The sequence below is a fragment of the Salmo salar genome, chromosome ssa07 (assembly GCF_905237065.1).
Source record: "Salmo salar chromosome ssa07, Ssal_v3.1, whole genome shotgun sequence".
Classification (NCBI taxonomy): Eukaryota; Metazoa; Chordata; class Actinopteri; order Salmoniformes; family Salmonidae; genus Salmo; species Salmo salar.
This window is the reverse complement of record NC_059448.1, coordinates 11,206,377-11,216,361: the sequence shown is the minus strand read 5'-3', so window position 1 is coordinate 11,216,361 and position 9,985 is coordinate 11,206,377. Positions and strand designations below refer to the sequence as shown.

The 9,985-nt window shown below is 46.4% G+C and overlaps 1 protein-coding gene across 1 annotated transcript; it reads left to right on the top strand.

Annotated features, from left to right (window-relative positions):
- Positions 1 to 702: 702 nt before the first annotated feature.
- Positions 703 to 7,350, top strand: LOC106595343 (pepsin A-like). The gene is made up of 9 exons (XM_045721493.1): positions 703 to 810; positions 949 to 1,090; positions 1,714 to 1,831; positions 2,188 to 2,306; positions 2,634 to 2,830; positions 2,952 to 3,068; positions 3,341 to 3,485; positions 6,561 to 6,659; positions 6,866 to 7,350. Exons 1-9 carry the CDS (start codon positions 752 to 754, stop codon positions 7,001 to 7,003), a joined length of 1,134 nt encoding a protein of 377 aa, XP_045577449.1. The 5' UTR covers positions 703 to 751; the 3' UTR covers positions 7,004 to 7,350.
- Positions 7,351 to 9,985: the final 2,635 nt, after the last annotated feature.

The window sequence follows — 9,985 nt, the reverse complement described above, 5'->3', positions numbered from 1 at the left end:
TTGCTTCTACAAACTTTGAAACTCACACGCCGCCTTTGGATGCCAACATTTGAAGTCGGCCATGTTGTGACTTGATAGCCTGTATTATGCATCTATTTCGCAGCTCAATATTAGGTAGGTGCTCCTAATGTTTTGTGTAAGCCGTTCCACAGACCTTTAATCTTGATATTGCGGTGGTAATTAATGGCTGAGATCTTCTTTGTTGTTGTTTTTTGCTGTTCTCCAAATAGCATTTTAGAGTTGTAAAATTGTGTATAAATGCAGTACATGAGCTTCAACTTCCCAAAAATGTTTCCTTACCCCACTTTGCCAAACCCTAGGTTTATCTGAACTGACGCCACCATGGCACAGACTAGCATCCAGCTATATTTTGTTTCCCAAGATTAGATAATGACAGACTGTTCAATTAAAACTGTTCCAAAGCATATCTACTTTTGCTTCATAGGCATTTTGTATTTCTAACCACATCGCACTTTTCTTATCTGAAGTTGTGTTATCATCTGTGTTTCAAATGGCACTTTATCCCCTATAGAGTGCACTACTTTTGACCAGAGGCATATGGGCCTTATTCAAAAGTAGTGCACTATATTGGGGATAGCGTGCCATTTTGGGACACACATATTGCTTGACATTGTATGACATGGTCGATTGGCTGTGGATTGGGTCCTGGTGTCCAGGATGACTGTATATAAGGCCTGGGTTCTCCTACTCTAACTTCACTCACTGTGTCCAAGAAGAACCAGAAGCAACCATGATGAAGTGGGCTGTTGTCCTGTGTGCCCTAGTGGCCCTCTCCGAGTGTAATACCAAGTCAGTCCTGTTCTTTTCTTCGTTTTTTGTATTTTTTTCCTTCATATTCTGCTTATTGTTGTCAGCACCATTTAACCAGGTCAAATTCCTGGTACATGTAATTGGCGAATAAAGGTGATTGCGATTGTGTGTTTTCAGGATCTCTCTGATCAAGGGGAAGACTGCCAGAGAGACCCTGATGGAGAAGGGTATATGGGAGGAGACCAGGCTGAAGTTCCCCTACAACCCTATGGCCAAGTTCTACCAGACCGGTGATGAGGCTATGACCAACGACGCTGATGTAAGGCACAGACAGAAGCAGTATGGTGATATACTGCATTAGCCTGGTGACTGGTCCCAGATCAGTTTTTTCTATATTGCCAATGAACATGGGAGTTGTCTACAGTGAATTCGGAAAGTATTTTTCTACATTTTGTGACGCTACAGCCTTATTCTTAAATGGATTATATATTTTTTATCATTATGGGGTATTGTGTGTAGATTGATGAGGGAAAAAAAATATTGAATCCATTTTAGAATAAGACTAACGTAACAAAATGTGGAAAAAATCAAGGGGTCTGAATACTTTCCTAATGCACTGTAGACAACGCAAACAGACCTGGGACCAGCCTAGTCTATTGGCTGTATGATTATTGTTTCAAAAATGTCATTACATGTTGGATATTGTGACTGCATAGTTTGAACCCATTGGCTCTACTGTTTGTGTTCATGTCTTTCTTAAAAAAAAAAAATCCCCGGCATGATCAAATTAATTATGAGCTTAGAGTTGATCATATAGCCATGCGTCTTGACATGTAACTAGCTACGTAGTTAACCAAATACCTGTTTCTTCATAGTACTCTGAAATGTTCACTTGTGTGACCCTGACTTCCAGTACATCTCTGTTTCATCGTCTCCTTGCAGTTGTCCTACTACGGAGTGATTTCCATTGGAACCCCTCCCCAATCCTTCAACGTTATCTTTGACACTGGCTCCTCCAACCTGTGGGTTCCCTCTGTCTACTGCTCCAGCCAGGCCTGCCGTGAGTATACTGTAGGGGTATGAAGAATACTGGTGGAATTGGAGAAGAGCTATATTTCTAATTGTTTCTGAGTAGTCTCTTGTGACAGACTTGCAAAAAACAGTTTGAGTACCTAGCCAGAGAATGAGAGACTTTGTTGTGGGTTGAGGTTAGGGGCTGAGGTGAGCACCTTAAGGTTTACAGCGTAACGGGATTCGCTCAACACAATAAAACCATAGAATAGGATGAATGTATTTTTATATTGTCCCATTTAGAGCATGGATTGTAGAGAGTAGCTCAATACCAATGAATAAATGAATGTTACATTTTGCAATGGCATGGTATGTACTTAATGAACACGTTCATGTTTTGAATAGAGAACCATGCCGAATTCAACCCTGCACAGTCCAGCACCTTCTCGTGGGCCAACCAGCCTGTTTCTATTCAGTACGGAACTGGCAGCATGACTGGACAGCTGGCATACGACACTGTTTCGGTATGTAAATGTAGCTAGCTACACATTATTATAATACATACAATCACATACTGTACATTACATACAATACAACCCCCAAATAATCTTTCACTCAGCACCCACCATCCCCTAGCAGTCCCATTTATTAACATCACATGCTAAAAAAATACACAAGTATATTAATAACTGACTCCAGTATAGTCAGCAAAGAATTATAATTACTATTTTGGGTACACTCAATCTGGCCGCCGGTCCACACATCACCAATCAATTGAATGGGAAAACCTGTTCAAGTAATTATATTTCTATGGTGCCCAGTGACTGATGCCTGCTGTTCTGTGTTTCCAGGTGGGAGGTATCTCTGTGACTCAGCAGATCTTTGGTGCCAGTCAGACTGAGGCTCCCTTCATGGCCAACATGGTTGCCGACGGTATCCTGGGCCTGGCTTTCCCCAACCTGGCGGCCTCTGGGGCCACACCCGTCTTTGACAACATGATGACCCAGGGCCTCGTTTCCCAGAACCTCTTCTCTGTCTACCTGAGCGGGTAACATAGTAACTGCACTGTACAAATATACCTGGATGGGAGGTGGCCTTTTCTCTTAGTTGTGATATTAATAAATAACAATGTAAGAACAACCTTGTTGACCTTTCTCCTCCTCCAATAGAAACTCAGCAGAGGGTAGTGTGGTGTCTTTCGGAAACATTGAGTCTAACTACTACACCGGACAGATCACCTGGATCCCCCTGTCCTCTGAGACCTACTGGCAGATCAACATGGACAGGTAGGTACACTAGTCCACACAGAGCGCCTATATCCTGGTCCATATCCATACCAATATTCATGTATCATCCTTTCATGCAATCACCCAGAATTCATTGGAGCAGTACATCAAATGAACAAACCTACTTCAAGTCTGGAGCCTATGACTAAATCTTGCTGTGCACTTAGCAAGTTGAAGTTTATTTGCTAACAACAAAAACCCAAAAGCAAGAAATATGCAAACAACCAAAGAGAGGAAGAACAGTTAAACTCAACTAGTATTTGTCCTTCCAGCGTTACCATCAACGGCAACACAGTGGCTTGCAATGGTGGGTGTCAGGCTATCATAGATACCGGCACCTCCCTGATCGTTGGGCCAACCACTGACATCAGCAACATGAACAGCTGGGTCGGAGCCACCACTGACCAGTATGGAGACGTGAGTCACGCGCGCACACGCACACACACACACACACACACTGACTGATGTCCAACTATAAGGCTTTTCACACTATTGAGCAGAACCAAGCCGAGCCAAACCAAGCTGTACTAAGCTTGTTAGTTGTTGGAACGACCGTGCTAAAACGAACAAGTGGGATGTAACGACGGTCGTCAGGAATGGACCAAGGCGCAGCGGGTTGAGTGCTCATAATTCACTTTTTAATGAAAACACTTATACAAACAAAACAAAACGATGGACGACGAATACAGACTTGAAAGGCAAACAACAGCAATTCAAGTGACAACCTCCCACAAATTACAAACACAAACACACCCTAATATATAGGACTCTCAATCAAAGGCAACTAGACAACACCTGCCTTCAATTGAGAGTCCACACCCCAATTAACTAAACATAGAAAACAGACTAACTTGAAAGAACATAGACTAACAGAGCAGTGACCAAAAAACCCCGGAATACATAAATCCACTACCCTCTACATAATACACACACCCCGAACCACATAAACCAAATACCCTCTGCCACGTCCTGACCAGCCTACACTAACAAAATAACCCTCATACTGTTCAGAACGTGACATTACCCCCCCCAAAGGTGCAGACCCCGGATGCACCTCACACACAAAAAAAACAACAACAAATAACCCCCAAAACACTAATAAATCCCCAAAAGTACATGGGAGCGAAGGGAGGGTGGCCACCATCAACGACGGTGTTCCTGCAACACCCCCCCAACCCCAATACTCCCCCCTCAGGAGGTGGCTCAGGAGCCGGATGCAGTCCCCACTCCACCCCTGGCTCACTCCCCTCATAAACTGTCTCTACAGTGATGTCCCTCTCTGTCGACCCCAGACTGTAGGGCGACTCTAGGAGCTCTGGACTGTAGGGCGACTCTAGGAGCTCTGGACTGTAGGACGACTCTAGGAGCTCTGGACTGTAGGACGACTCTAGGAGCTCTGGACTGTAGGACGACTCTAGGAGCTCTGGACTGTAGGACGACTCTAGGAGCTCTGGACTGTAGGACGACTCTAGGAGCTCTGGACTGTAGGACGACTCTAGGAGCTCTGGACTGTAGCCAGACTCACTTGGTTCTGGACTGTAGCCAGACTCACTCGGCTCTGAACAGTGGGCCGTCTCACCTGGTTCCGAACAGTGGGCCGTCTCTCTCCGGGGCACTGTCGCCGGAAGCTCTGGACGAGGCACTGTTGCCGGAAGTTCTGGACGAGGCACTGTTGCCGGAAGTTCTGGACGAGGCACTGTTGCCGGAAGTTCTGGACGAGGCACTGTTGCCGGAAGTTCTGGACTGTAGCCAGACTCACTCGGCTCTGAACAGTGGGCTGTCTCACCTGGTTCCGAACAGTGGGCCGTCTCACCTGGTTCCGAACAGTGGGCCGTCTCTCTCCGGGGCACTGTCGCCGGAAGCTCTGGACAAGGCACTGTTGCCGGAAGTTCTGGACGAGGCACTGTTGCCAGAAGGCCTGGTGCGTGGGGCTGGCTTAGGACGTGCCAGACTAAGGACACGCACCACATGGCTAGTACGAGGAACATGGACAGGACGTGCTGGACTGGGCTGACGCACTGAGGCCTGGTGCGTGGTGCTGGTAATGGAGGTACCATACTGGAAACACACACCTTAGGGCTAGTGTGTGGAGCAGGAACAGGACGTACTGGACTGGGCTGACGCACTGGAAGCCTGGTGCGTGGTGCTGGTACTGGATATGCCAGCCTGGAAACACACACCTTAGGGCTAGTGCGTGGAGCGGGAACAGGACGTACTGGACTGGGCTGACGCACTGGAAGCCTGGTGCGTGGTGCTGGTACTGGATATGCCAGCCTGGAAACACACACCTTAGGGCTAGTGCGTGGAGCGGGAACAGGACGTACTGGACTGGGCTGACGCACTGGAAGCCTAGTGTGTGGTGCTGGTACTGGATATGCCAGCTTTGAAACACACACCTTAGGGCTAGTGCGTGGAGCGGGAACAGGATATATTGGACTGTGAAGGCGCACTGGCGGTCTCGAGCGCAGTACTGGCTCCACCCTTCCTGGCTGGATGCCCGCTTTCCCCTGACAAATGCGGGGCGCAGGTACTGCGCACACCGGCCTGTGAATACTAGGCCTCAACGCCGTGCACCTCACTCCAACGCACGGGACCTGACTAATACTAGGCTGCCCCCAATAAGCACGGGGATTTGGCTTGCGGCTCAATCCTGGCCCTGCCAAACTACCCGTGTGCCCCCCCAAAAAAAAATCTTGGGGCTGCCTCTCCGGCTTAATAGCCAGTCGTGTTCCCCTGTAGCGTTCCCGGTCTTCGCTCCATTTTTTCCATGGGCCCTCTCCGGCCATAATCTGTTCCCATGTCCATTTCTCCCGTTGGTCCAACTCAAATTCCCTTTGCTCCACTAAGTCCACCTGTTGCTCCTTCCTTCGCTGCTTGGTCCGGATTTGTTGGGAGGTTCTGTTACGACGGTCGTCAGGAATAGACCAAGGCGCAGCGGGTTGAGTGCTCATAATTCACTTTTTAATGAAAACACTTATACAAACAAAACAAAACGATGGACGACGAATACAGACTTGAAAGGCAAACAACAGCAATTCAAGTGACAACCTCCCACAAATTACAAACACAAACACACCCTAATATATAGGACTCTCAGTCAAAGGCAACTAGACAACACCTGCCTTCAATTGAGAGTCCACACCCCAATTAACTAAACATAGAAAACAGACTAACTTGAAAGAACATAGACTAACAGAGCAGTGACCAAAAAACCCCGGAATACATAAATCCACTACCCTCTACATAATACACACACCCCGAACCACATAAACCAAATACCCTCTGCCACGTCCTGACCAGCCTACACTAACAAAATAACCCTCATACTGGTCAGAACGTGACATGGGAAGAGTAAATATCTGAAACAGCACATTGTGGTTGGGACGGCATTGGAGTGTGAAAAGGGTATAAACCTTTTCTCTTGTTGTTGTTTTTTCTCCTCTGATTAACCACAGAATAAACTATAACATGATGTTATTGTTCCTCTCCTAGGCCGCCGTGAACTGCAACAACATCCCCAACATGCCCGATGTGACCTTCACCCTCAACGGAAACGCCTTCACCATCTCTGCCTCTGCCTACACCTCCCAGGTAGTCGACTGAAACACATGTTGTTACATACAACTTATCTGACCTATCTGATCTTTAATGCTGATGTGTTTCGGTAGCAAGCTCCTTCATCAGAGCACCTGTACATCTGAGACTTGACCTTTCTTTTAGATCCTAGGAGCAAACGGCCACATATGCCTGATTTTCCTCCTCTCTCTCTATATCTCTGTATTTCTCTCTCTCTGTAGAACTCCAACGGCTGCATGACTGGTTTTGGTAACGGTGGAACTCAGCAGCTCTGGATCCTTGGAGATGTCTTCATCAGGCAGTACTATGCCATCTTTGACAGGCAGAACAACAATGTTGGTCTGGCCCAGGCCGCGTAAGATATCCACTGAGAGATCCACTAGATCTACAGAGATACCAAAAGATTCTTAATGGCTAGATTTCCTCTGTATCATGAAAGTACCACGTTACAGTGGGATTGAAATGTTAAAGTAATTTCTGATTGAGCCGACAGATGCAGCATTTACCGTGATTGCAGTCTCTGTGAACAGCGGGAACATTGTCTTTAAATTTAAATTGTACTATAGCACAGATCTTCCAAAGTCTGGATTGAATCTAGGTCTAAATCTTCCAGTTATGTTATATAGGTGATTATATCACTAAAACTGACTTGGTTGGGGAAATTTTGTCAACGTACACAGCTGCCAATAAATAAAATACAATTTTAGCCTTGCAAATAAAGTGTGTTCAATTGTCAATAGCTCTTTCTCCCTGAAGTGAAACTATCCTCTTGTGGAACCTCTTAATGTAAGAAAAAGGATAGGAACAGAATAGAATAGTATAGAATATTGACCTGAACATGCTGGAGGCAGGTAGGCCGAGAGTCATAGACCTGAACCATGTTCAGGTCTATGACTCTGGGCCTACCTGCCTCCAGCATGTTCAGGTCTATGACTCTGCATTTGGGTCTCGTCTTGTCTGTCCTTCTCTAACCTTCTGCTCCAAGTGTGCACCTGTTAATGGCACAAGACGAGACCCAAATGCAGACACAGGAGGCAGATGGTTGAGCTCTGATATTTATTATACCAAAAGGGATAGGCAAAAGGCAGGTTGGGGACAGGCGAGAGTTCATAAATCAGGTCAGAGTCCAAACAGTACCAGGCGATAGGCAGACTTGAGGCCAGGACAGGCAGGGGTTCAGTGAACAGGTCAGAGTCCAAACAGTACAAGGGGATAGACAGGCTCGAAGTCAGAACAGGCAGTGGTCAGGCAGGCAGATTTGGTGTCAGGACAGGCAAGGGTCAAAACCAGGAGGGCTAGGAAAAAACAGAGACTGGGAAAAATAGGAGCTAGGAGAACCGCTGGTTGACTTGGCAAAACAAGAGGAACTGGCACAGTGAGACAGGAAACACAGGGATGAATACAACTAATAGGGAAAACAGGAGACACCTGGAGGTGGGTGGAGACAATCACAAAGAAAGGTGAAACAGATCAGGGTGTGACAACCTGTTCACTTCCCTCATGAATTTAAAAGGAAAAGACTGGTGTAAGAAAAATGGGGGAACATTTCTCTAGCCCAGTGGTTCCCAGGCCTTTTGGAACCATGGCACACATTGATAAAATATTCTGCAGCACACCTAAAATGTCCCTATTAATGTATTTAGTGGTAATGACCACCATCTCATCTGATCCATACTGCAAATCATCAATTTTCTGTAAAATGTTTTTTTTATAGATTAAGTAGGGTTTATTTGAACTATCTAAATGGACCAGCCAATGTTTGGGCAGACGTGCATAATATGGACTTTCTAATCTACAGCGTGAACTAGAGGTCATATAAAACATTTAATAATGAAAAGGCAGCTGTGTTCTCTCCACAGCTCCACCGATCTGTCTTCTGTCCCCTCAGTCCTCACGGTGCTTGATGTGGTTGTTGTTGCTTTCCTCTTCGCCATCATAGTTTTTGCCTCACATGCTGAGTGCTTATTGGCAGTAGCCCTTGCCCAATCGCGTCGTAGCACTGTTCAGACTACAAATTGCACAACCCAAATTTCTGACATGTCCGAAAATGATCAGGACATCTGACAGAGGTCTGCAGAACGGAACAGCCATCACCGGTGTGTCCTTGACCCACTCAAACTACATGAGTTCACCCCGATCATGAACATTTGTTTGGGACAGCAAAAACATGGTGAAAACGTCTACACACACACACACACACACACAGTGGAACATAGTGAAAACAGGGGAGTACTACCAGAACTTGTCCAATGAGAGCAGAGGTTTTTGTTCTCCATTGCCCTACTGAACACAACCCTGGTCAGACCATGGTGTTGCACCTGACTGATGTGATTGTACCTGTATTCAGGTCCGATGCTCTGGATCTCCTCTGTAGCTTGTTCCACCTTTTCCAACACACTGAAGCCTTCTGCCCCCTTCTAGGCCTGGATGGCCAGCTGGGTGATCTCTCCATTCTCATTGGTCCCCGCCTCATAACCCTCCTGGACCGAATGGATCCTTATTTTGGTGATTTCACACAAACAAACACCAACAAACAGAACAGACAACAAACCCAGTGAACACCACACAACCTCACATAAAGTAAAGGTTCAGCCCATGATAAATCAATTGCTAAAAAGAAACTGCACCAAATATATAATATTATAAACTGGGTGGTTCGAGCCCTGAAGGCTAATTGGCTGACAGCTGTGGTATATCAGACCGTATACCACGGGTACGACCAAACATGTATTTTTAATGCTCTAATTACACTAGTAACCAGTTCATAATAAGAATAAGGCACCTCAGGGGGGAGTGTTATATTGCCAATATACCACGGCTAAGGGCTGTATCCAGGCACTCAGCTTTGCGACGTGTCTAAGAACAGCCCTTAGTCGTGGTATATTGGCCACATACATTTAAACAGTGAGGCCCGGGGGGGGTGTTGTATCATAATAATACATATACCTCCTGCACCAGGGTCTCGCCAGTCTCAGACACGTGAAAGGTCACAACTTTTTGTTGTGTGAGTTTCCCAACAGCAGATCCAGAGCATTCTGGGCTGACAGGTCTGAGTTTCAGGCTGTGGAGATGTAGAGAGAGGCTCAGTCGTGCTTCAGTCATGCCTTACACTCAAAATATTATACATTATATGCAAATGTTCTTATTGGGTTTGGTGGAGATCAACTTCTGTTGAGACAATACATTTAAATTGAGCCACAAAAAGGCTATGTATACACTGTTTTCTATTCTACTGTCCCCCAGCCCTCCTGTCCCCCTCGGGCTGGGGGACAGGAGGGCCCCTCGGGCTGGGCCGGGGACAGGAGGGCCCCTTGGGCTGGGCCGGGGGACAGGAGGGCCCG